Source organism: Juglans regia, chromosome 13, assembly GCF_001411555.2.
Source record: "Juglans regia cultivar Chandler chromosome 13, Walnut 2.0, whole genome shotgun sequence".
Classification (NCBI taxonomy): domain Eukaryota; kingdom Viridiplantae; phylum Streptophyta; class Magnoliopsida; order Fagales; family Juglandaceae; genus Juglans; species Juglans regia.
This window is the reverse complement of record NC_049913.1, coordinates 8,973,767-9,001,459: the sequence shown is the minus strand read 5'-3', so window position 1 is coordinate 9,001,459 and position 27,693 is coordinate 8,973,767. Positions and strand designations below refer to the sequence as shown.

General features: G+C 37.1%; 4 protein-coding genes and 1 non-coding gene across 6 annotated transcripts; 2 read left to right on the top strand and 3 right to left on the bottom strand.

The window, feature by feature from the left end:
- The first annotated feature begins 3,108 nt into the window (after positions 1-3,108).
- Positions 3,109-9,649, top strand: LOC109003197 (histidine kinase 3). The gene is made up of 11 exons (XM_018981236.2): positions 3,109-3,594; positions 4,040-4,321; positions 4,566-4,735; positions 5,043-5,255; positions 5,795-5,981; positions 6,072-6,123; positions 6,232-6,461; positions 6,560-6,658; positions 7,069-8,204; positions 8,549-8,912; positions 9,055-9,649. The coding sequence occupies exons 1-10, from the start codon at positions 3,109-3,111 to the stop codon at positions 8,787-8,789; spliced, it is 3,096 nt and encodes a 1,031-aa protein (XP_018836781.1). The 3' UTR covers positions 8,790-8,912; positions 9,055-9,649.
- A 735-nt stretch (positions 9,650-10,384) lies between these two features.
- On the bottom strand, positions 10,385-10,466 carry TRNAS-UGA. The gene has a single exon. It is a non-coding gene; the product is annotated as a tRNA-Ser (tRNA).
- A 992-nt stretch (positions 10,467-11,458) lies between these two features.
- Positions 11,459-14,585, top strand: LOC109003199 (nuclear transport factor 2B-like). Its single transcript, XM_018981242.2, has 2 exons — positions 11,459-11,878; positions 14,258-14,585. The coding sequence occupies exons 1-2, from the start codon at positions 11,582-11,584 to the stop codon at positions 14,330-14,332; spliced, it is 372 nt and encodes a 123-aa protein (XP_018836787.1). The 5' UTR covers positions 11,459-11,581; the 3' UTR covers positions 14,333-14,585.
- An 838-nt stretch (positions 14,586-15,423) lies between these two features.
- Positions 15,424-17,507, bottom strand: LOC109003198. The gene is made up of 2 exons (XM_018981240.2): positions 17,103-17,507; positions 15,424-16,321 (listed from the first exon to the last, which is right to left on the bottom strand). The coding sequence occupies exons 1-2, from the start codon at positions 17,373-17,375 to the stop codon at positions 15,827-15,829; spliced, it is 768 nt and encodes a 255-aa protein (XP_018836785.1). The 5' UTR covers positions 17,376-17,507; the 3' UTR covers positions 15,424-15,826.
- A 623-nt stretch (positions 17,508-18,130) lies between these two features.
- LOC109003200 (calmodulin-binding transcription activator 4-like) lies at positions 18,131-27,493 on the bottom strand. Of its 2 annotated transcripts, none has more exons than XM_018981243.2 (13): positions 27,221-27,493; positions 26,697-26,822; positions 26,466-26,581; positions 25,844-25,932; positions 25,545-25,590; positions 24,336-24,831; positions 23,182-23,285; positions 22,845-22,932; positions 22,530-22,753; positions 21,120-21,802; positions 19,596-20,160; positions 19,023-19,316; positions 18,131-18,533 (listed from the first exon to the last, which is right to left on the bottom strand). In XM_018981243.2, the coding sequence occupies exons 1-13, from the start codon at positions 27,231-27,233 to the stop codon at positions 18,438-18,440; spliced, it is 2,940 nt and encodes a 979-aa protein (XP_018836788.1). In that variant the 5' UTR covers positions 27,234-27,493; the 3' UTR covers positions 18,131-18,437. The 2 variants fall into 2 exon arrangements, with proteins under 2 accessions (XP_018836788.1, XP_018836789.1); XM_018981244.2 differs by having other exon boundaries at positions 22,845-22,905; positions 27,221-27,480.
- Between the last annotated feature and the right edge of the window lie 200 nt (positions 27,494-27,693).

Here is a 27,693-nt window from a genome sequence, read left to right as displayed (position 1 = left end):
TCTCACAAAGCATGTTGGACTCTATCACTCCAAGGAAGAAAACAAATCTCTATAAAATGAGGAGATCTCTACAAATGAAGGATGAACTCTACACAGGCTGGTGATGACTTCTCTACGCATAAACTAAATTCCTTCATTGCATTGAGCGACATGTGAGGCTATGAGAGATTGTAAAATCATCAATTATAGTATATTTTACCCTCTAAATAATTTGTAGACGTAGGCTTTTATGTCGAACCAAGTAAATCTCTGTCTTTCTTTCTTTATTTTTATTTTTTTTATTTGCTATATATTTTATAGATAAACGTGAAGAGCACTGTATCGAAGCCCTAATCACCATTGTGGGCCGATGATAATTCTTTCTTTCATTTTAATCTGCTGTACGAATTTAGGCACTATCCATTCATTATTTAAAGAATTCAAGACAAAATACGTATCAATTTTTTTTTTCAATAATTATAGAAAGTCACTTACGAAATGAGAAATGATTTGTACAAGTTTCAAATAGATAAATTCTATACAAGCCAATGTAAAAAAGTAGACTCTATTTTAAAAATGTATAAAAAAACTATTATTTATTAATAAAACTTATTATTTTATAAAAAATTTATATAAAATTTATCTATTTAAAATTTATATCTAACATTATTCCTTACAAAAATATATATATTTGTGATCTGTTTGAGAATAATAACTTGTGAAAATGAGAAAATTTGTCAAATGTCAACCTATTTATTTATTTTTTAAAAGAAGCGGAACTTGTGTTGCTTGCGAGCGCAAACTTACAGAGCCGACAGGCGACAAGCCCGTCCCGCTGTGTACACGTGGGAGGGAGATGCTTTCAATTTTATCCCTTCCCCACAGCTGACACGTAGCAAGGCAAAGCCATTACGGTAAGTACACGTAGCGCGAACCGATTGGTCAGAGCCAGAGAGAACCGGTGCGCTGACGTGGGACGTCGCTGTCAGAAAGAGCTCCCCAGACCCCAAAAAAGAAGTGGGTTGTAGTGATGGCCTAATCACTTCGTGACGAGCCTTGATTAAAGTGCCACTTATACCTTTGCCACTGCTTTATTCCCAAATTACTATTTTGTCATTTATTGTCGTCGTCTTAGCCTACCTTTTCCTTGTTCCTCTCTCCCTCACCTAAAATGACCATTTTGTCCTCCAACCCCAGCTCCTTTTTACAACTCTGCCTCTCGTTGCCCCCCTTCCTCCTTGTCCTACTCAAGCTTCTCTTTGTTTCCTATACGGTAAACAAATTGTAAAGAGCCATAAAGGTGCCCAACCTATTCCCCCTTACTGTACCATATATGAAGTTAGGGTTGGGGGTTGGTTACAACCACATTGCTGTACTATATATGAAGTTATTCTTTTATCATTTGGTGGGGCTTTTACTTTCAACCTATATACGTGTGTATATATATATATATATATATATCAGATGAGATGTCAATATCACTGAAAAACCAAAAACTTTAAAACTTCTTCATGTTGGACTGTAACATTCTTTGATTTGGAGGTAATATTATATATAAGTAGATCACATGATTGGAAAGAGAGAAAATATGCAGAATTCTCAACCAGAAAAAAAAAAAAAAGGAAAGAAAATATGCAGAACCGGAGTGGGTATATGGTGGTTTTATAAAAAGAAAGTTGCCACCAGACATGTTTTGGAAATTTGAGGACAAATTACAAGAAGAACATATGCGTTTCTTAAAGGAGCCCATGATGTCTCTCGATCGACTGTCCTTTTATTTTTCCTGCTATGTTTTTTTGGGGGGTTGGTTTGGTTTACAAGGAATTTAGAGCTGTATGCAGCCTATAAGTTGATTCAGACTCCAACACAGTGAAAAAAGATAGTAAACAGACCTTGAGAGGTTGTTATCATGGCTTTGCCTTAAAACTCTTTACCTACTCTTTTGACTCTTGGTCTCTCTGATGGCAAATGCTAATTAGAAATTTAGAAGGAAAGTATGGGGTATCTAATGCCAATAGGGTAGAGAAGTGAAAATTCTGTTTCCGTGGGAGGGTAATTTTGTCATATAAAAAGTACAGCCATGCAAACACAGAGTTAACAACTTAGCGTGTGCAAGTTGTCTACTGGTATTGGATAGATGGATAGATGGATAAGGGATGTGAACACGAAGGAAAGTTGAAGAAAAGCAGTGATTTCTACCAAGTGGAAGTATACCTTTTCTGCCTTATATATAATATAAAAATAAAAGTGCGTATATATATTATATATTGTTGAATATATTAAATGTTGAACAAATTGTTTGTTTTTGGGGTCGGATGGTACGGACTATGTGGATAGAGATAATGCCTGTGCTAGCAGACATTTCTACCACCATGTTCTTCTCCAGCCTTTTTTCCCTCAATGTCCATGAATTCACTCTGCTCAGCTTCTTTTCTTCTTCTCTTTTTATTTTTCCCTAGCGCTGCTTCTTCAACAACTACCATTTCTAGCCCTTATTGCGCTGCTTCTATGTATAGGGTCTATATTCAGGTTGGTTTACTCAAAGAGTCCACCTTTAAAACCCACATGCTTAAATTCCTTCTTGTTTGATTTCAGGAAGTTGAAAGCCGTAAACTAGATCTCCAGTCAGGTTCTTTATTGGTGGTCGGTTTTCTGATTTTCGTTTTAACTAAATATCGAATCTTCGTTGGCTAGTTTAGCCCATTTCTTGTCCCGCGTTTTGGTTGGTAGTTAACAGATAAAATCAAATTGTTTGGGATTAGAAACTCAGAATCCAGGGATTCGTTGATTCCTTTTCTAGGTCTGTGAAATATTCTTATCTCCCTTAATCTTGGGCTTACTCTTGCATTCCCAATTTGAAGCTGTTTGAGTGGATAAGATAGCATCTCTCCACTTCCACTTCAATCTACCTGCTTTTAGTGAAATCGGAGGCGGGTGAGCTTCATCCTCCATTTCTTCTCCATCAGCTTCTTCCAAGTAATTTTTTTTTCTAACTAGAAAGTTTCTGTGGATTTGATACTGGGTCGCTCTCTCTCTCTCTCTTCCCCTCTCGCGCTGGAAGTATCAAGAAGTCAAACTCACTTCGTATTGTTACTGTTTCTTGTTAATTTGTGTTGGTTACTGTTGTTGATGAGTTTTCTTCACGTAGTTGGGTTTGGTCTAAAGGTGGGGCATCTGCTTTTGATGCTATGTTGCTGGATTGTGTCTGTAATTTCCATGAACTGGTTCATAAATAGTGCAATAATGGACACTAAGACTGGTTTGCTTGGGGATAGTGACAAGATGTGGCTCAAATGGTGGGAGAAGATCTCAGGGAACAGTTGGAAGATTCAGCATCACTACTTCCAGTATATTGGGTCCAAGAGAGTCACGAAAGCATGGTGGAGGAAGCTTTTGATTACATGGGTACTTGGTTGGACCGTTGTGTCTCTGTGGATCTTCTGTTACATGAGGCTACAAGTTACTGAGAAGAGGAAAGAGACCCTTGCTAGTATGTGCGACGAAAGGGCTAGGATGTTACAGGATCAGTTTAATGTGAGTATGAATCATATTCAAGCCATGTCCATTATGATCTCAACCTTCCACCATGGCAAGAACCCATCTGCCATTGATCAGGTAAATTCATCTCCTTCATATTTGAGCAATTTAGGATACCGATATTTGGCGAATCCATAACCCTCCAGTATAAGTGCTTAATTGCCTTCCTTCTAACTTGTTTCTTCCATTGATTTCAGTCAAGAATGTTAATTTTGAGGCATATGGCTTAATTCACAACCGTACTTCAGCTATTTGTCCAGTGACCTCCTTTAATTTTAACAATTTATAGTAGTTCTTAATCATTTAGCTTGTCATTAATACAACTTCATTGCATAATTCACGTGATCCGTTTTTTTCCTATGGGAGTTTAATTTGAGGTGTTGAATAGAGTAAATTCATATGAAGTCTCAATTCCGGATGTTAATTTGGTTAATTTAACTATATCTACAACCAGATCTGAGTTCTTTTACCCATGTTCACCAGCATCTAGTGAACAAAACAATCTAATTTTCTCAATCTATAGAGGACTTTTGCGAGGTACACGGAAAGAACTGCTTTTGAGAGGCCCATCACAAGTGGTGTGGCATATGCTGTACGGGTGCTCCACTCAGAAAGGGAACAATTCGAGAAGCAACAAGGCTGGACTATTAAGAGGATGGATACTCTCGAACAAAACCCCGTTCATGAGGATGATTATGCCCCAGAAGCCTTAGAGCCGTCCCCAATTCGGGAAGAATATGCTCCTGTCATCTTTGCACAGGATACCATTTCTCACGTGGTTTCACTTGATATGCTCTCGGGGAAGGTAAATTTCTTTTTTATCTTCTGCATATTCTCTTGTGATTCTTTTTTTTTTTGTTGGTGATTGGCCATATTAAATTATTGTGCTGAAGTTTAAGCCATTTTCCAATAAAACAGAATCTGGTAATGACTCAGAAAGCTCTTCTTTGGAGTCTTAAAATCTTGAACCAATTACCACTGCTTTATGGAATTATTTGATTTATACATGATTTTCAATCAGAAAATTTTATCCGGTTATGTACCAACAGGAAGATCGTGAGAATGTGTTGCGTGCAAGAGAATCAGGAAAGGGGGTTCTAACTGCTCCTTTCAGACTAGTGAAAACAAACCGTCTGGGAGTTATATTGACATTTGCTGTCTACAAGACAGACCTCTCCTCAAATGTTACGCCAAAGGAGAGGATTCAAGCAACTGATGGGTATGTTTCATCTGATAAATGCAAAAGTTGATTTCATTAGGGTTTCTGAATCCCTCAAAATTCCCCTACCCCTCTCCTTTCAGAGAAAAAGATGAATAACAGCTGTAAAAGCTGCTTTGTGTGTGTGTGTGTACATATGAAGAGGGAGAGATGGCATAAGTAATACTCAAATTCACTATATACATTGAACTTGTTCTGGTAATGTTAAGATCCATATTGCTGACGCCATGTGGTGTAAATGGAGGCTGTAAAATAAATTTATAAAAATCAATAAGAAACATTTTCACCGTTGTCTGCTGCCAAGCAGGTATCTTGGTGGAGTATTTGATATTGAATCACTTGTGGAGAAGTTGCTTCAACAGCTTGCTAGTAAACAGACCATCCTCGTGAATGTGTATGACACTACCAATCCCTCACATCCAATCAGCATGTATGGTTCAAACGTATCGAATGATGGTTTGCAGCATGTCAGCACCCTTAATTTTGGAGATCCCATCAGGAAGCATGAGATGCATTGCAGGTAATAATAAACTCTTCTCTGTACTGATTATTCTGGGTTCAGCTTCTGTGTCATGTAGACCTCTTTGATTAGTTTGTAAACAATTAAGGTGCCATTTGGATAGTGAGTTGAGTTGAGTTGAGTTGAGTTGAGTTGAGATGAGATGAGATGAGATGAGTTGCGATGAAAGTTGAATAAAATATTATTAGAATATTATTTTTTAATATTATTCTTGTTTTGGGATTTGAAGTTGAATTGTTTATTGTATTTTGTGATGGAATTTGAGAAAGTTGTAATGATGAGATGAGATGAGATGAAACACTTCTTGTATCCAAACGGGGCCTAAGTGTCACGTAAAGATTTTGGAAAAGTTACATCACTTTCATCATAAAAATAGGATAGTGAGTTGCTGTTATCGTATGGCTTGTCTGTCTCCAATAAGTTGATGCGACTGTGCTGTTACTGGTTCCCAAAAAACCAGTCTCCTCTTGCTTCTGAGGAAAATGACATTAGGAGTTGGAGACTAAGTGAGTGTAAAACTATGTTTATTCCTGGTACAGGTTCAAACAAAAACCACCATGGCCTTGGCTTGCAATAACAACTTCTATTGGCATCCTCGTGATTGCTTTACTTGTTGGATATATATTCCATGCAACTGTGAATCGAATTGCCAAAGTAGAAGATGATTACCATCAGATGATGGAGCTCAAAAAACGAGCTGAGGCTGCTGATGTTGCCAAATCTCAGGTATTTGATGCCTTTAATTACTCCATACAACCTTTTTTAGGGTGCTTTTATCATGCACATGCGACCTAACCAAATTTCAACCCACTGTAGTTCCTCGCTACCGTCTCCCATGAGATCAGAACCCCAATGAATGGTGTTCTTGGTGAGTGTTTGACAGTCCTTTACTAATAGTGAATAATTTATATGTATGCTCCTATGTTCAAGATAGAGGTTTTTGAGCCATGACACTGCATTGTTTTTAATCTTTTAGGAATGTTGGATATGCTCATGGACACAGTTCTAGATGTTACTCAACAAGATTACGTCGGAACTGCACAGGCCAGTGGAAAAGCTCTAGTCTCACTCATAAATGAGGTTTTAGACCAGGCAAAGATTCAATCTGGTAGGCTTGAGCTTGAGGCAGTGCGGTTTGATCTACGAGCAATTTTGGATGATGTTCTGTCACTCTTTTCTGGAAAGTCTCAAGAAAAAGGAGTGGAGGTAATAACTGTTTCTATTTTTTAATTATCTTTCATTAATTACTTCTACTTTCTAATAAATTGATGGGGTTTGTATGGCCAAACTTGTGGGAAGAGCAGCTGGCAGTTTATATCTCAGATCAAGTTCCTGAAATGCTAATTGGTGATCCAGGAAGGTTTCGTCAAATCATTACCAATCTTATGGGTAACTCAATCAAGGTAAGTACAAAGTAGGTCCTAGAATTTTGTTGAACATAGTGGAAAAACTGTGATGAAAAAGTAAAAAAGATGTTTTCTGCTATTGTAGAACTGTAGATATATACAGAAGTGGGGGGATGCTTGATCATGAAAATCTATTCAGTTGTGTCTCTATGAACCAAAGTTAGTTTTGATATTTAATAGTTTGCCTTGTGGAGAAAGAGTAAAATGACGAAATTTAGTGGATCTAGAAAAGTAACTTGTCTTGGAAACATTCATGTTTTGAACTGTCCTATAGGCAATAGGCATAATGGTTTTGCATGGAACTATAGAAAGTCAAAAGGATATTTGTTGAATGAATGTTAAAATTAAGCTATCTTTTGTGCTCTTCACATAAATGGGCAATACTGATAATTTTAATTCTATTACAGTTCACAGAGAAAGGACACATATTTGTCACTGTTCATCTCGTCGAGGAGGTGATTGGTTCAATAGATGTTGAGACAGAATCATCATCAAAGAACACATTCAGTGGATTCCCTGTTGCAGATAGGCGACGCAGCTGGGAAGGATTTAAGACTTTCAGTCGAGAGGGATCCACTTGTCCTCTCTCATTGTCCTCCTCTGACCTTATCAACCTAATTGTATCTGTGGAGGATACAGGAGTAGGGATCCCTCTGGAAGCACATTCTCGTGTTTTCACTCCTTTTATGCAGGTGGGTCCTTCTATCTCCCGAACACATGGAGGCACGGGTATTGGCCTAAGCATAAGCAAGTGCTTAGTTGGCCTAATGAGTGGGGAAATTGGTTTTGTGAGCATACCAAAGACCGGCTCTACCTTTACATTTACTGCAGTCTTCACAAATGGCTGCTCCAATCCAAATGAGTATAAAAGCCAGCAAATCGACAATAAATCCAATCCTGCATCCTCCGAACTTCAGGGCATGACGGCATTAGTTGTGGACCACAGACCTGTCCGGGCCAAGGTGTCAAGATATCATATCCAACGCCTTGGAGCTCGTGTTGAAGTAGTTTCTGATTTGAATCAAGTTTTGCCCAACATAAGCAGTGGCAAAACAGTTACCAATATGATCCTTGTAGAACAGGAGATTTGGGATAGGGATTCAGGCATTTCAGCTCTTTTTACTAATAATTTAAAGAACTTTGATCGTGGAATTCCACCCAAGTTGTTCCTTCTCGCTAATTCTATCGGTTCATCCAGAACACATACTGCAACTTCAAGTGCTTGCACACCTCTAATTATCATGAAGCCCCTGAGAACAAGCCAGCTTTCTGCCTCATTACAGCGAGCCATGGGTGTAGGGAACAAGGGGAATCCCCGTAATGGGGAGCTCCCTGGTCTGTCTCTCTGTAATCTTCTTCTTGGTAGAAAAATCCTTATTGTGGATGACAATAATGTGAATCTCAAAGTAGCGGCTGGTGCTTTGAAGAAATATGGAGCTGATGTGGTCTGTGCAGACAGTGGGAAAAAGGCAATCTCATTGCTTAAACCACCTCACCAATTTGATGCCTGTTTCATGGATGTCCAGATGCCGGAAATGGATGGGTATGTTCTGCTTGATTTCTTGTAAAGTTTCTGATATGAAGTATATTTTGCTAGGGAAAGGCTTTCATTAACAAGTCATAAATAAATCAATATATATCATTCTAATGATGTCAGGGTAGAATCCATACTTCTAGTTTGCAAGTTAAGCATTTAGATAATTGTAGTCTGCCTTATACGTGATGGGATATATTACCTCAAATTTGCAATCAGTTATGAGCAATCGCTCTTTCTTGGGCTGCACGTTTCACTCTCTCCATTGATGATCTTATTTGATTTTAATGATTTTTTGATGTTATTGGTAGATCAATTACTATATTTAAGAACCATTAATCTCCCTCCCTCAGGTTTGAAGCTACCAGAAAAATTAGGTACATGGAACACAGTATCAATAATCGGATTCAACATGGGGAACTATCTGTGGAAGGTTATGCTAATATTTCAAAGTGGCATGTTCCCATTTTGGCCATGACGGCAGATGTGATCCAGGCTACACATGAGGAATCCCTAAAATGTGGAATGGATGGGTATGTTTCAAAACCATTTGAAGCTCAACAACTTTATAGGGAGGTTTCACGCTTTTTGTGATCAGCTTCAAATGGGAATCCATGGTGAGAACTTCTATTCTAAAGGCTTGCTGCTGAGGCAAGCATGACTAGTGTTCTCGTGTGTGCTTACTAATGCTTAAATGGGTACAGAGTTCTTCCCAATGTAAGTTCTCTGGAACTAAAACTTTACTTGTGATTTTATAGTTCTTCCTCTTGAATAGTCATAGTTTCCTTTATAAAAGTCAATGATTTTTTCATAGACTTGTACAATTACTAGTCTATTGACTTCTGCTCGTTATATCCAGGGAGACATTAGCTTTTTGGTGGCAGTGTATATTAGAAGCCATGCTTGATTGATTGGGATTGAGTTTTTGTTGATTTTCTTATGAGGCAGATATAGAAGACAGTTCATTTTTCACTTGTAAAGTTCATCTCATTTCCAAGCTTTTCATCAAGGATCGGTTGTTTGAGATTTATCTGCTGCTAGTACAGGCTCTCTGATATACCTCAAATTCAGAGATACTAGTTGAAAATGGTCAACGAAATATCCCCTAGACTTTGATGTATCATAGAACATGTGGGGTTTCGTCCTCTTCGCCGCACAATAATTAAAGTTTCGATCCTTGGAAGAGTTCTCACTTCTTTGCCGGGTGTCAATGCTTGTATTATAGTAATTTATCAGTTGAAGGAATGAGAATATAGCTTCTCAGCAACGGGAGAATGCATCGTGTATATTCAGACTTCAATAAAGATGGTTGATGTGTACTGATAGAGCATCCTTTTCTTTACATTTTTTTTTTTTTGTCTAACAAAGAGAAAAGTTTGTTCGACTGAGGATTGATGTAACTACGACATTGTATAAATTCCGAGTAAAGTCACAATTCTTGCCTGATTTGTACATATCTTTTGATGCACTTGCTTACTCTGATCTTATACTCTGAACCAATGCCAACATATCTTAGTCAAGATTAGATACAAGCAATGGTTTAGTGTTCTGTGCAAAAGCATCTTGCTTGAGTAATGAATTACAAGTTGCAGGACATCTCTTTATTCTTCTTCAATTGTTCTAACAGCAACTTCTATTTTTATTTTTTATATTTCTGGAGAGTTTTCTATAAAGATTGGATTTCTGTGGAAATAGATTTCAAAAGAGGAACTTTAGCACGAACTCAATGAGCTCTGATAAGCTTTTGGCAGGCAGCAAGGTGCTTTATTATTCTTGTTCTTTGTAGCTGTTATCATTGTTTTGTTGAAAACTTCTCCAAGATAACAGTTCCCTTGACTGCACAACCAAGGAAAGCTCAATTCACATCCGGGATCCCATTCACCATCTCCTATACTTAATCCGGATATTACAATCAATGTCTTAACCTATTGCTTATTTTACTCACAAAATAACTTGGTTTTAATAATTTGGTCAGCTTTTGGGGATCAACCAATCCGGAATGGGAGAAGCGGAAGTTCAATATTATTATTAAACAAATTAATAATAAATTCAACAAATAAAAAATAACATTATCTACTTTAATCCTAATCTGGATTAGCTAGCTTAAACATATATCCTTCGGAGGGTCAGATATTGATATTCAGGAGAACAGAGAGCTTTTAGCAAAAGGAAAATCTAACAAAAAGGAACGTCGACAGCAGGGTTCGAACCTGCGCGGGCGAAGCCCAACAGATTTCAAGTCTGTCTCCTTAACCACTCGGACATATCGACTCTACAGCAAGTGATCTCTCGACTTGATATAAGTACAATATCCGTCCCAAACATTCCCCTACTTTTCTTTTCTATTCTTTCCCGTAAATAAAAATATTTGGATTGATTGGAATGTTGCGTTCCATCGTATATTTTATAGCATTTTATCATTGTCATGTTTTAAGTTCTATTTATTTGAAGAGAAATAAGTTCTTTGAATAGAGTTATTCTTAAATAATTGGTATAGATTATTTAAATTATGGGATATCAATTTATGATTGTAACGAGACATTCAAAATAAAAAGAGTGACATTTTTTTTTATCTCTCTTAGTATTATCCCTATTTCTAAAACTTGTAAAAAAATCGTTGCGGGATTTAATAAGCAAAATTTCTATTTAATAGCTTTATACCACACACCTATCAAAAAATAAAAATAAAAATTAAATATATAGTATAAGTTTATTAAGTTGAAAAACTTTTTAACAACATAATAAAATGCCTAGGCCTCAGTCTGAAAACAAATTGATGCCATTGTAAATATATGGAGTCTAGTTTCAATTGGGTGATAAGAGGTGCTTTCAGGGCTTTGTTTCAACCCTACAACTCGAGATAACAATGATGAATATGAAAAGCATCCACAAATCATATTAATTTACTGTGTTTATTAGTAATTTTTAATGATTAAAATATGGGTTTATTAAACATGTCAATTCCCAAATCATATTTCCAAGGACTTAAAAAGTTATATCAGTTCACACTTCACATCAATCATGTATATGATTCACTTTTTTTTTTTCTATAACTTTTTTAGTTAATTAAAAAAGCTATCAGGTCGCTGAAAATAATGTTACGAAAATAATATTGCGAAATAATGCGCTGAAAACAACTATAACTAAAAAAAAAAAAAACTATAGGACATTCTGGCGTCATTTAAAAAAAAAAAAAAGGTTGTTATTCATTATTCTCTTAATTAAAGTTTTATATATTATTATTTTTTTTATATATTATTCATTATTCTCAGATTTCCCTCTGCGACATAACAATAGTTCTCACTCTCCAACCCCTCTCTCTCTCTCTCTCTGCGTTGGTAATAAGCGGTGGAGAGGGCAGTGATCGATCATCGGGTGCTGCGGAGATGGATCCAGACCAGTTGGCGAAGGCATTCGTGGAGCACTACTACACGACATTCGATGCGAACCGTGCGGGGCTGGCGAGCCTTTACCAGGACGAGTCGATGCTGACCTTTGAGGGCCAGAAGACCCAAGGCTCCCAGAACATCGTCGCCAAGCTCACCACCCTCCCCTTCCAGCAGTGCCAGCACAGTATCACCACCGTCGATTGCCAGCCCTCTGGTCCCGTTGGCGGCATGCTCGTCTTCGTCAGCGGTAACCTCCAGCTCGCTGGCGAACAGCATGCCCTCAAGTTCAGCCAGGTATCCCCACTGTTATCGTTTCTGTCCCTTTTTCGCATTCGATTGCTCCCTGATCCGATTAGGATCGAGATCGCTGGTTCTTCTGGCTTTTGATTATGCTTATTGTGCGTATATTACTTATATCCAAATTGGAGTACTAAGGCTTCTCCGGGTGTGAGTTTTAGATCTACTTCAAATTTTTTGTTTTCTTTGCAAAATGGAGGATTTTGTTAGGAAATTGGTGTTTATGGCTTTCTCAGGTGATTTAATTTTGTTTCCATTGGCAGATCTACATTTCCTTGTCGAATAACCTTTTTATATCTTTGCAGTGTTTCTAATCAGTATTTATTGTCTGATCTAAGCATTGCGTTGTTTTGCTTGGGTTTCTGTAGCATAGCTGGATGAATATATCGCTTTCTTGGTATTTGGTACTTATCTTGGCATATAATATAAAGAGAAGTGCTGCGAACACAAATAGGTTCTACGAAAGTAAAGTCACAGCAGACTGACGTGTTTTTGTATAATACCATATATTTACTTTATATAAAAGTTATTTCATGATCAAACCATGTCAAATTGTTGGTGACTAAAACATTACGCAAAAACAAATAGTTTAGCTGCATGTTAACTGACGTTTGTAGTGATGCTTTTGCTTGGCAGCGGTATTCCTCATCCTTTAAATGAATCATTCAAGTGTCTTCCTCAATTCTTTGCCTTGGTGGTTTTCAGAACCGAATTACTTTACTGACAACCCAATATATGTGAAGGAAATATATTGTTGTGTATTTTTCTTCTTGAACTTCTTTTACTTGGTCGTGTATGTTACTAAACTCTCTTTTATATGTCCCGTGTACTTGGGCTCTTGTCTACTCTTTGATTAGGGGTGTTAAAAGAAAAAGGGAAAACCGGTTTAACCAACCAAACCACTGGGTTCAATTCGGTTCGTAACCATTCCGGTCCTATATCGGTTCTTAAGAACCAAAACCAGTTTGGTATTGGTTTTCAAAATTGGTTTGAACCGAACCAGACCAGTATATATATATTTTAATTTTTTATATTATATTATATGCTAAATTGCTAATTAATATAATATGAGCTTTTAATCTTATTGTTCAAGTATATTAATCTTATAACATAAAATTAATATAATATTTGATATAAGTTAGACATTACTTATACTATATATAATTAGACACTAATGAAGTAGTAATTGTTAATAATAAATACTAAATTCTAACAATTAAGTTTAGTGTTGAAAAAATTATAATACTAAACTTATGTAGTGTCATACGTGTAAACTGTAAACCGGACCGGACCGAAACCGAAAAAATTGAAAGTTTAGGGAACTATGATGATGAACCGGTCTGTATCAGTTCTTAAATTTTCGAAACCGGTATACACTGGTTCGATTCCAAAATTATTCCAAAACAGGACCAAACCGGACCAATTACACCCCTAATTTTTTTCAATAAAAATTTGTTTACGGATAAAAAAAGGTGTATGTTAACTAAAAATGCGTAGATTTTTTTTAATCCCTCTCCGAGTTTTCATTGTAATGAGCAAGAAGCAGACTGACATAGCCACGCACTCTAGATTTCCGAGTGCTTTGCCACTAACAAATTGTCAAAAATACGCTTGGACGAATCAACTACATTTTTTAGATAGAAGAGCCCCTGGTAGGAAATGTCCAACTTCAAATCAAACCATTTGAATGCAGGCTGAGCTCTCATTGTCTGGCTTCTTGAGTATGCTTCTTGTGTTTATGCTAATTTTGTGCATGCATTCATACTAACCTGAAGTTCACGATTATGAGGGCAGCTCTTGGATAAGCTTATCAAGGGAATGTTCAAAGCGTTAATTAAACTTACTGGGTTCTTAAATGTTTCCATCTATTGAATAGTACCAGTCTGCAGCAAGCAGCTGTACTATACTTCTGATGTGATCAAGTGACAAGGATGCAGACAGCTCTTTATACTTTGATTGGTTTAGTGACTGGACCTGTTTTTTAGTTAGCCATGCAAGCATTTCATGTTTGGCAGTTCTTGAAATGTTTCAGGGTGCTTTATGCTGCATTAAATATACAAACCCAGGATGATTTCAATCTTTTCATTGAAGCGAGTTTACATGTGCCATATATTGGCATTTATTTTATTATTGCATTTTTTTGGTTCTTGGATATGATGTTGAGAGAGTGATCACACAACATGTTATTTGTTTATTTGTGCGACAATGTGATATTGTGATCTTGCTCAAATGGCATCTTCTCTTGGGTTGGAGGGTGAGGTCTCGAGTTCAAGATCCACTCAAGTGGATGTGTAAATTATAATGAGAAACATTATTCTTTATTTTTGATGTTCTTTTTTCTAACTACAGTTTTTTTGTCATGCTTTCTGCACTTAGATGTTCCATTTGATGCCAACGCCACAAGGAAGCTTTTATGTGTTGAATGACATATTCCGTTTGAACTATGCATGAAGACAAATTAAACTCAAATTCAAGAAATGGCGGAAACGTGGCCAAAAGAGCTTCTTTGCTTGTCACTGTTCAATACTGGACATATCAAATGGAAAATAGTCTTTCTTTGGACAGTTATTATGTTTCATTATGCTTTTTATGTCTCATATGTCACAGATTCTTGCTTGTGATTGTTTGGATGAAATATACTTTCATGCACAACTGTTTGAACAAATTGGGTATTAGAGGTTTGAAGACTTTTTACTTCAATCTTCATCTCCAAAAGCTTGGGTGGTCCCAAATGTTGTGTTATTCTCGGAAGAGCCACAGATACATTGGCTCTGATTCAGGTTATTTGTTAGTTAGGTTCAAAATGTCTTGGCGATAGGTGCTTTGCAGATCCTAATATGGTTGTTGGCTTTGTTTAGGGGAAATGGTGTGTTAACCATTGGCCCCTGCTGCAATCCAGGCTCCCTTTCATCCATCCCTGTCCCGCACGTTTTGCTTCTCATCTTGTCTTTCAATCTAAACGAAAGTGGTTGCCAGTGCACTGCAATTAGGAGGTAGCAATACTTGATAGTTTCGACTTCCTGATCCATCAGATGGGGTTGATCTCACATTTGCACTACAAACGTTAACTTTGCTCATATGTATGCTTCTTTCTTCTGCTTGGTATCTTGTGTCTGTTCTCCATTCCGAAAGAACGTCTGCTGTGCCATGGCCTCAAGTGCCTGGCACTATAAGTCTATAACAAAAGATGAGAAGCAAAAGATGTGACATAATAGAAGATTTACCTGAACCCACTTGTAGGTCACTTTGTTAGCCGGAAGGAAAACAACAGTTACAGCAAGACTGCTTGAACGTTGTCACGCAAAGCTTTACTGGCCTGCTTGTTACTTGTCCCCGCACAAATGTTTAGTTGTTACACTATATATATGGTTGGAGCTCAAAAAACCTTTTGACTTGTACGTATTCGTCTCCTGACGAAACCGGGATAACATGCAGTAAGAGAGAGGTTCTTGGCAAAATTTGTATGCTAACTTTCTCAATTATACATATTTTTTTACGGAACATAGTTTTAATAATGTTATCATAAAATTCTAACAGAAATCTCTAAAAAAGATTTCAGAAATTTCAAAAAAATCTTCAGTTCAAACAAATGAATCTTACTCTTGACTACTTCATTATGTCCGTATCTTGTGTTTTTCAGGACTCTTTCCCGTTCCCGCCGTGACCTGGCCTTACAGGTCTTCCATAGTGGCACGGCGAGAAGCAGCTCAAGAAACGCTTTTGAATTCTAAGACAAAACTTTCATAGTCGAATCAACATATTAACAGTTACAGCACAAGCAAAGACATCACTTACATATCTCGTTTTTCAAACATCTCAACAAATGAAATTAGAGTGGATATGGTTTGCTCTAGAAGCTTTGTTCATACTTCAACCATTGCAGATCAACCAGGCAGTATTGCGCTCAAGACCTTAACCCTTTTCCCTTCATATCAAATCAACCTTTTATTTATTTTTTGAACCATTTAAACCTAAATCTGGTAAATCCACAAGGGGGATTTCTGGAATTTTGAGTGGTGAGAGTGAAGGGGCTTCACTAGGTAGTTTTTTGGCCGGCGAGGACTGTTTTTCTGTGTCTTGACCATTTGTAGCAGGGCCTTTCAGCATCCCTGCGAGTAAACTTCCAACGGATCTAAATGGGTTGCTTAGTCCCTCTTTGACTTTCAAAATTAAGGTGACTTCGGATAATTGCCAAGCAAGGGTCAGTATAATCATGGCCGAAAGAAGGCAATGAGTTACAAAATTCTGCTTCTTCACCTTCTTCAGCTCCTTCACTATCTCTTCTGCCCCGATCTCAACGCCACCACAGTCGACCTGATGGGCATTCCCCATATTTACGTCCACAATACCAACCGCTGGAGAAGAATTCTCCTCCTCCACCTCCACCTCAGTTAAAGCTTCAGGTTCCTTAAGTGCATTATCTCCTTTCAATGATTCCAACTGTTCATACATGTAGAAGGAACATGAGTTTGCTGCCAAAATGAATTACACGTACGAGTACTACTCATTAAACAAGAATGTGATACAGTTGATCATGTTATTCAATGCCTAAAACTTTCCAATATTCATCGGTAAATAAGGCCAAAGATCCAAAGTCCCTGTGTTGTGAATAAAACGTACGTGCATACCCAACATTCATCCATAATACACACCAAGGCATCGAGACTTACGAAGGAAAAGTAGTAAAAATAGTCATGGATGAGCAATATTGGCGTAGTCAGAACTTTTTTCCCTAGGGGAGGCCAATATTTGAACACCATGTGTGTACTGTGCACATGCAGGCGATTGAATAGTGATTGAACAACAAAATCGTTGAGTTCTTTCAATTAAGAAAGAAATATATAAAAACTTTAACAACTCTTAGCATCAACAACGTATCTTAAACACTTCAATGATGTTATATATAAAATCATACCCTATATCATAATACATTGACCAACCGATTTTGTTGTTGTTTCACTTCAGAAACTCTATCGAGATTGTAACGTCAGAGTGATCACTTATAACAATAAATAGATTAAGAAATAAATAACCAAGAGATGTCGTGTGTGAAAAATAGGATCAAGATGTCAACTCCATTTTATTTTCGAATCGGATTAAATAGAATAATAGATAGCGAAAGAGAAAGCAGGAAAATAGAAACCCTAAGATCGACTTCTATAGCGATAATGAGGTTCGATTAAAAACTTCATCAATCAATTGAGAAAGAGAGGAAATTAACCTGAGAGAGCAATCCGGAGAGGAGAAGGTGATCATCGAGGTCGTCTTCCACGAGGCCATCGCTGGTACTGCTGACTTGTTTGATCTTCTTCTCCTCTATAACTCTCTGGATCGCGATGTTTATTAGCTCCAGTTTGTTGTTTGAATCCATGACAGAGATAGCAGTGAGGGATTGAACTCTGACGACAAAACTAGATAGAACTACGATTCGATTCGAGTAGGAAGTCATATCCTTCAGATGATGCACACGTGGCCATTGAGCCTGTCGTGGCATATGGGCCAGAGAGTCAGAGACTTTGGTGTTTGCGGTTCAAACATGTGCAACCAGCCCACACCACACTTCTTAATAACAACTGGTACGTGTAATAGTTGAGGGCAATCAACCGACTAATTATTGAGTAGTAGTAACTGTTGAATACTTTTTGGAGTATATATATAAATTTAGAGTACTGCTGGACCACCGCTGGAGCTACTGCTGCTCTGATATATATTTTTTAATTATTTTTTATAAAAATTATTTTTTAATATTTTTAAATATTAAAAAAAAATTTAGAATATTATTAAAAAAATATTTCTTTAATCATAAAGTAAAAAAAATCATTAAAAAATACTTCTTTAATCACAAAATAAAATAAATATTTCGTGATTCAAGAAGTATTTTTTAATGATATTATGAATTTTTTTATTTTTTAAAAATATTTAAAATTATTAAAAAAATCTATATAAAATTTTTTTAAAAAAAATACATAAAAAAATATACACTAATGCAAGCGGTAGCTCCCAACGGGAGCTAGTAGCGAAACGCTTAGCATTTTCCTTAAATTTATTATTAAAATTGCTATTTACGTAAATAATTTTAATGACACGATGGCATAAAGCTTTCTTAGCAAAGTTTCATTGAATAAAAAAGGGAGATACCATGAAAACCGTATAGTTTTATTTATTTATTTATTTATTATTTTTTTATGCAATCCAATTCAGAGGGATTGTAGTGTGGTGACAGAAATAGCAACGCACTGATCCTTTAGATACTCGAATATGAATGGGAAATAAGATACCTCCAAAGCCTCAGAATTGTGCATGCAACTAATGCAGCAGAGAGGGCACATGCCGGGATGGCATGCATCACTTTTGGGAGACGAGCAAATCAATTACAAGCTATTTACTGAAATTGCATTCAGAGCATTTACATATGATATAATAAAGGCTCATTAATCGCTTTACAATTGCTGCGAAATCCGACCCATTAAGCACAAACTAAATCTGGAGATCACTATCATCAAGCAAAGTAAAATTGGGCCAACCTAATATTAGTTAGGATGATTAACGGATGCTTCTATGGGAAGTGATACATAACTTCATCTTTCATATTGGATATACGACCTAGAGAAGATGATCCCATTACTTCACTGTCTGTGCTACCAAGTTCAGCCTGCATGAATAGTTGAAGAAATCGTTAACTTACATACACAACCAAGCAAATGGAAATGTCAATATGATGAGACCACAACTTTTAGGCTAAAATGTTAAAATGATTATTCACAAATATTTTGGAAATTATTGAAGTTGTCGTGTTATATTAATCAACTTCTACACAACCTGCCTTATGTGCTTTGGGCAAAATAAGAAATTAACTTTCTTAACAGAGCATGGATCTGAACTGGAAAACAAAAGGATGCCAAGTGAACCAGTCGATCATGACCATATAAGATGAAATCAAGACTTGCAAGTTGGAACTCACTCATCTTCTACAGCTCATTTAAGAAGTAGTTACACTCCCAAGACTTGAATTTGAGTTAGAAGAGAAGTGTTGGGATTATGGTCAGAAGGGCTGTCGACCAAAAAACCCTTGGGGACACATGAATAGGGGTTGATCATAAACACATAATTGAATGCCAATTCAAGATTCTAGCCTACTTACCTTAGCTTGCCGGTATCTTTGAAGCACGCGACGATATTGCCAACGGGCCTCTGGAGACTCAACCATGGATATAACCAAAGCAACGGCCTCATCAATAGCCAAATCCACTTTCTTCTTGCGAAACACCCTGAGAATGTCTTCATCTTCAGTTTCATCAATGGTATCTGTCCCACTCAGGAAATCTCGCAAACCAACTCCCTTCCGTCGCCATCGTAGTACAACCTTGTCTAGAATCCCAACAGCCCAACAGATGACCTTGTAACTCTTCCTTACCTGATAACCTCTCACATGAGCCTGCAAAAGCAATAGAAGTTAATAATCCCTCACACTACCTAGTTACAAAGGTTTCAGTTAAAAGGATATGAACAAGTCACTGTCATCAAGAAAATAAAAAGAAAGGAAAAAGATACACTTATATACTCCTTTACTCATCAAAAAAGTTCACCACTATGCAAGATGCTAAATGTACAGGAAGAATCCCTACCTTAAAAAATCACGGGAAAAAAATCCTAATTTTCAGCGTATTATGCAACTACATGTTAGAATTAACACATTATATAGAAAATGTGATACCTGTATCTTCACAACTTTCCGGCGAAATGCTAAGAAAGCCTTTCGACCTTTCCAACCTCGATACTTCTTCTGAATAGATAATGCAGCTGAATTGTATTCACGTGGGTTACGAAATACTAGGTTTGACAAAGCTGAAATGTCATCTGAATTGATGCCATAGTCATCTACACTAACAGCAGATTCTCTCTGAAGTCTTTTCCTGAAAGAATGAGCACGGAAAGCTGATTGTATTCGTGCAGCAGCCTGAGCTGCATTCCGAACAGCAGCTAATGTATCTTTAAGGGAGAGCTGATCTCCATTATCTGCGAGACTCCCATTTGAGATGCTATTCACAGTCATTTCTGCTTCAATCTCCGCGGAGCCTTTAGAAAGCTCACTTTCTTCCATTGTGAGGGATGACAGATGGCTAGTTAGTGCCACCTCTGAAAGATAACCTGCAAGTCCCTTGTGCCCACTGGCAGCTGCGATGGATGCTGGGGTTTTGCCTTGTGGATCTTGGGAAGTGGGATCAGTCACAGCCCCAGCTGATGCACCAGAAGCAATAAGTGCAGCAACCATTTTTTCCCTATTACAGAAGAACAATATTTGAATGCTACATCTCTTAAGAACATAGAGGCATTATAATTAATACCCGATGTAGAGGTAAAAAAGGAAACAGAGATCAACAGCCTTAGTCATTATATAGATAAACATCTACTGCATATAAATTCTTGACTCAGTGATCAACCTTAATACTAATGACATACTACAACTCCACTGCTGGCCGAAGTAATCCTATTTAAGGAATGTATTAACTGTGCTGATCACATTTACTTGGGGGAAAATTCTAAATACTACACCCTCATCTCGCTCTTATCCTACTATGATGAGGTGGCATTGTTTACCAACCTTTGATTTTTCTTTTAAAAAAGGTACAAGAGATGATATGGGGGTGATAAAAATTGCCACATTTACATAGTGAGTTCAAAGTGGGATAAGAGTGTAGTATATACCATTAGGCTTATTTAGGTGATGAAAACTAGCGATATGAACATTGATATGACAATATACAAAGTTAATTCCTTCCTGGTTCCGCATAATGAAGCACAATGCTAATCCTTTCTCGCTGGTGTGTCCACATTCTTAGCTACATGATGTATATATTTGACTAGTTATACTGAATATCAACTAAAGTGATAGATTTCTCATGAACAAGTTGGGAAGTTCAAATATACATAATATTATGTAACAGTTTTAAGGGACTGCCACCCAAATGGGAGAGAAGCTCTTATTTACAACCAAATCTTCAAACTGAGACAATTAGAATATGAAATCCAGGGGCGTACAATACTATGCTTACCTTAAACATACAGTATTTGGTATAATTTAATATATAAAATTCTGTAAATAACATGTATCTTTTTCATTACTGCATTATACTTCCTCAATTTCTTTAAAAGCTACAAATTTTCACTTGGTTGAAATATTAATTCTTTTGAATCGATCAGGTGACAAGTTCGTTAAGTACACCAGGATGACACTTACCTTCCAAAACGTGCAGCCCAATGAAGAGCAGTCCATCCATTAATGTCACGGAAATTTATATTGATTCCACTACTGAGAATAGGGTTTACAGCCCACTCAAAGCCCAACCCGGCAATCATGTGTATTGTTCCTTGCTCTTTCATGGACAAGGAACAGTCTGTCTGGTCACGTCCTTCCTGGGATCTGGAAGAAAGCCACTGGTGCAACTTGTCTTTGAGAAGCTCTTGAAGAACCCAATCAATGGTACCGGATGAAGTTCCACTCCCAACTAATAAAGCGTCTATGACATGACTCCATGAATCATCATCAGCTTTGACTCTTCTCAATACATCAATTTCAGATTCCACATTGTCTCTTTTATATATCAATGAATCAGACAGAAGCAACTGCACGAATCTAACAAGTAACAACAACTCTTCTGGACTCTTATTGGCTTCTGTATTAGTTGAAGCGCAGTACGTGCAAGTTCTTGTCTTCATTCGATACTCAAACTCTCTGACTTCACTGCAGGATTCCCGATTACCAGAAGTAATGCAGAGTGTCACCTTTCCAGGAAGGTGAGATGGAGCTTCGCAACGGATGACACCTTCCTGAATGATCTGAACAGGAACTTCGACGTCACCGAACATGCAAGCCCAGGTAGATTCCAATGGGTCACAGAGGAAAGATCCAATGATGACGACCTGCATTGAGAATTTTGGACATCAGAATTTGAACTTAAACTCCACAAAACAACCTGTATCAACAAACAAAATTATGGCAAAAATATATCCTATGATAGAGAATCCGCATGGGGAGTGCATGCTGGATCATCAGATCTCAATCAAACCTTATGTAGGTAGATTAAAATCCATTTAGTAAAACATTTGCCATTAGACGCCCAGTATTAGAAACATTTTCTACCTTTTGAAAAATTTATGAGGCCACTCAAGAATTTCTGGGGTGGACCTGGGTTAAGTCCATGCCACATGCACTAAACCCATTTTGGTGAAAACAAAATATTAAGGTTGAATTCTCACTAAACCAAGTTATATGTTCAACAGCATCAACAGTCTCTTTAAGTTGGACAATTGCTAGCATGGCAGCAAATATGGGAAAATTGGCAGCAGCAAGCCATAAAGATACCTCAATTTTGATTCTATATCAAAACCAAGCTAAGGATTGAACTGATAGTGCTTCATTCATCGTAGGATGAATTGGAAAGGTTTTTGAAGAAATAAGAATATACTGTTGTAGGATTAGGATTCCATTTGACCACTCAACAGATGCAACCTTATTTTAGATGCTAGAGAAATCGTAGATCCCTTATACAGACCAAATATTCAGTCATGGAAACAATACCACTGTACTGAGGAAGCATAATAAATCCAAGGAAAAAGTACAAAATACATGGTATGACACGATACACACCGTTGTGGCCTCAGTTTCATAACCCCATTCAGGGGATATTTCCCGAATGGTGAATTTCTGTTTTTCGGCGACAGTCAAACTTGAATTTGGTTCAAGAAGCATTCCTGTTTGGTCTTGTCCAAGCAATGTCGTGTAGTAGTCAGAAGTAATTTCATGAGTTTCTATCGCTGAAGAATATTCGGGAAATTTGAAGCTGTCAGCATCTTTATGCGGCAACAAAGAAGCTGGAAACACAATATGGTTGTCAAAGCTTACTAAAATTTCACTAGATGCCAAACCCTGTCAAATTAGTATCAGAAATAGAGGAAATCATACCATTTTCAGCATTATCTACATTGAAATTCAGCCAATCACTATGCTCCTCTTCCTTTGGCACCTTCCTTGAAAGAGAGAGATTATTTTCCTGATGTAATAAGAAAAAGTGTAGAAATGAAAAAATTTTGTGCTGATTTGGAAGGATGATTTATGAAGTACTATAGAGGTAGAGACGTGGAGAGACAGTATAAAGGCATATTGTAAATGGTAAGTGTTCTGGTAAGTGCATAAAAATTAACCACTAATGCAACCAGGAGTTAATCTGAAAATAGATGTATTATGAGAGACATAATAGAAGTGAATTAGGAGTCATCAAGAGATTCTTCGTAGTACTCACGTTTACATCCAATGTATACAAATGCTTCTGCTGGGACTCAACATCTGATGAAGTGTTAAATGACTCAAACACCACTTCCCAAGATGAAGATCCTTTACTTTCATCTGCAAAATCATGTCCAAAGATTGGTTGTAATGTTTCCTATGATTCCATCAGCAACAATGGCAAACGAAAGAAGAGAAAGCAAACTAAGATTGACTTGAAAATTTGAGAACATTATGACATTTTTCAAGCTGGAAACTACTGCAAGCACAAACCTTTGGGAAAAGGAGAAAGAAAGAAGGCAGGCAATCCATTATTTGAGGTGACCAAATCATGATGTAAACTGAAGAATCTGACACAGAAAATCTAGAAAGTGGACTTAACAAGTTTAGGGGCATAAACATCATTTTTGACGCAGGAAAGAGGCATGGGATTTCAACAGTTTTTTTTCCTTAATATTCCTATAGTATTTTAAAGAAAATAATTAGTCACATGGTGAAAGGATGGATGCCGGATTCCCACTCATTAGTTCTCTCACATGTCAACCAATCAATTTTGATGTTTCAACGTATTAGAATAATGAAAATTTTGGCCCTCGACATACTCTTTGGTAGGGCCTTGCAATCATATGTTGCTTTACATATTCATGTGATTCTCCTCGCATCACCCTCATGTTTTTAGAGCTTGTGCTCTCACACAGAGTTGGGTACCTAGGAAGGGAGTCATTTTTCTCACGCTAAGCAATACTTGCATTGGAGTTTTTTAAACATTAACATTCCTTGTTTTCAGAAACTTCAATCGCAGCAAGCATATAAAGTATTTCCAAGATTCATATAGAAACCAAGCAACATTTATCTTTTATTATGCTCGAGTTCACACATGGAGTTATTTTCAAAAGCTATATCGCAATGCCTATGTACATTTTTTTGTTTTTGTCTCCTGTCACTTCTCTACGGTATGTCACACTCACACTAGATCTATTTTATATGATGTATATTTTTTAGAGGCTGAAAAGGAGCACATCAAAGTTATGAGAACTAAAGTATTCGAAAATCAACACTTCAGCTCAATAATGATAAAGAATTTCCACATGCTGAATTAAGGCAAACACAAGTTCATTACAACAATTCTAAGCACCAGATGGAAGACGCAAAAAAAAAAAAAAAAAGAACCTGCATTATGAAGAAGCTCAAGGCTGTTTGAGTTCTGCACTCCAGCATGTGGCCCATAGTACATATCAATATATTCTGGTCCGTGCAGTAAAGCTGCATGTTCATCCTGCTTGGAGTTCTTAATTTCATATTCTGAAATATCTGAATCATTTGAATTTTCATACCGATTGTAGAATAGACTAATATCTTTGAAGCTCTCTTCATCCAAACTTAATTGCTCCTCAAGCATTCGCAAAGCTTGAGTAACCTGAAGCTCATCGGAGTTTTCTTTCTGTCCTGTTCTACCCACCCTCTCCAGGTCATCCACACCATTATTCTTAATGGCTATCTCAGAACTAACTTCTGAGCCTGGACTAGATGAACTCTTGTAAGGATCAAAGTCACTAGGTTTGGAGTTAGAGCCTGGATTTTGCGTAATATAAGAGGTAGGACTCTGACTGTAGCTAGAAGAGGATCCTGGGGATAACAATGCAAAAGATCCAGGACTGTGCTTTCCCTGCAACCCATAATGCAAACATTTATGTTAGTTTGAAGCTTGATCTATCTATTGCAAACATTGAAAGTATTAAATAACAGCCAATCAAAGAAATAGAAGTTAATGCTTTGCAAACAAAACAACATCTACAATCCTTGTTGGGGCCCAACCACCACCCCCAGGGGTGAGGAGGTCTATTATGCTAGGTTGAGTTTAATTTAGAAAGGACTACATATATTATGTGCAATTTTCAAAATTAAAATTGCAGTCAGTGGAGAGTTCAGGACAAAAAGAACTCATACATATTAAGACACCCTTAGATCACAATACAAGAGATAGTGACATGGCTGACATCTGGTACAGAAGCACCCAGAAAAAGAGAAGTTTACAGCATTATCAACACAACCCGGTTCTGTGATGTCACTGTTCTGCTAGAAACAGTTGGCAAGCCCTTCATAGGTGCTTATGACCCATAAGAGATGGCAGTTTCAGCCCAGTAGGTCTTAAAACCATGCTTGGGCATGCCACACAGGCCCATCGCAGTGGGATAAAGCAACCAATGGCTGAGAAGCATTGAAAACTAAGCTGAGGAAAAGAAGAATATATAACTGGGAAATGCAATTGATTGATCTAAGCCATTATAAACAACTCAGGTGAGGCCAACAAACGTTTGGGTATAACTAAAATGAGGACAACCTTGGCTAAAAGCCTAAAACCATGATCCAGAAACTCACCTCAGTTAAGTCTCTGTAATGTACCAGAACAATGTGCTCATATGCCCTGCCAAGGAAAATAGCACGTAAGTAAATATGAATCTCCAATACATTAATCCAATAATTGAATTTTGTTAATTGAAATGGTAAGTTGGCAAAATATATAATATGCACAAGTGCACATTGAAATTTCAAGGCCTGTCTAAACTTTGCATAACAAGAGTCTGTATAAACAATCTTCAGAGTAAAAATTACTATTCATAGCAGGAAACGGAACGGTATTAGAAATATACAGTTCTAATAAATAAATTTCTACTTACGGATCCAGCATCCAATAGCTACGCCTCTGAAATTTGGAGTTCTGCTCTCCACGTGCATAATAACAATTTAACGCTTCAACATTTCCAACCTAGCCATGAAGGAAAACGTCATCCTCCAACCAAATAAACAATATAAAGAACTCCATTGACCTCAGAACCAGTTGTGGGTACATCAAGTATGCATTGAAGTCATACAAAACAAGACTTCTATCAATAATGTACTTATTCAACCATCTGCAACCTTCTGAATTAACAGAAAGCAGCCATTATGGAAATTACCCAAATAGAAATATCGTTGAATAAAAAGTGGAATAATATTCACTGCAATATAACAACCATGTTGCGAAGTTAAATATAACTGAGCTCCAAAATAAACAAATGGTAAGAAATTTGATGATGCACTGAAATTGATGAGTAAACAGCCCCTTCATGTCCGTATAACATAATCGTAGACAGACCATGAAACAACTAAAACACATATCAGGGTATATGAACAAGTGATATGCCATATCAAAAACTAAAACTAAAATAAAAATTGAATCAATCTCTCCCTGAAAATTAGCTGGATCGACAAAAAGTATAAAAAGCATCCATGTACCAAATACTTACACGTGTAACATACCTTAAGGCGTTCATGTGCTTCCCCAACAGTTCTTCCATCCTTCTTTTTCTGCCAATTATGACCATCTCTTCGGAAGAACCTAAGGACTCGCTTATTAAATAAAAATAACGATCCACCTGTCCATGAATCACCAGTCAGGAATATGGACGGCCAAGAGCGCGTAGCAAATTGGAAAAAAAAAAAAAAATCAGATAGGTAGTTATTTCTTCTAAACAAGGATATGAAGATTACTAGTTGGCTGTCGAGGGGGCTTCTCGGTTAGCTGATACTTCTCATGGTTCTGTAAAATAAAGAGCACTTCTACTGGCTTCAGCCAACGGGTTTGAGCTTCTTGAAAGAGGTCTCTAATATCATATCCTGAGTTTACTCAGAGAATAGCACTCAGAAACGTAGAGGAAAGAATAACAAGAAGGCCAAAACCTTCGTTAATGCAATTTTAGATTTTATTAACACAAAAGCAGAAAGAAAAATACTCAGCAGCGTAAACATTAGCGACATGATTACTTGGTCACTTTTACAGTACCAACTATAAACAATCTAGTACAACTATTTCTTTTAGTATTTTTCTCTTTTTCTTTACCATGGACGCGACCAAATTAGAAAAAAAAATGTTGTTTAAGAAGGCAAAGATATTCGGTGACGAATCAAAGCAAAGCTTCAGTAGAAATTTGTAATACAGCATGCTGCCGGAGTGATAAATCGTAGAGTAACTAGAAGAAGAAGAAGAAGAAGAAGAAGAAGCAAACGAGCCTTGCCTAATTGCGTCATATTGAATTTCGAAAACAATCAAAACTGGACAAATTGCAGGAAAAGCGGTTCGGTTGTGATCATCTGAACCGGAGGATATGCAAGATTTGTCCCGTGCTGCACGAACAGAGAAAGTCCAGGCCGGAAGAGGAAGAGAGTATTTCCAGTACCGGATCGCACACGTCCCGGTTCAACCCCGAAATTAATCTCTGGCAGTAAAGCGAAGCGAGAACAGAGAGAGGGGTTGTAGACAGGGCTTGCATTTCTATTTTCCAGGACGTGGATAGGCTCTATTGGATGAGACATTTTATAGGTAAGTGAAGTAATATGAGATTATTTTATTATTATTTATTATTTATGAGTTCACTATTATTTATAAATTAATTATTATTAATCATAAATTATTTGAGATCCATCCAGACGTAGCAAAGGAGAAACTTGAAAATTGAAATGGTCTGGACCCGCGGCATTTTATTCCTCG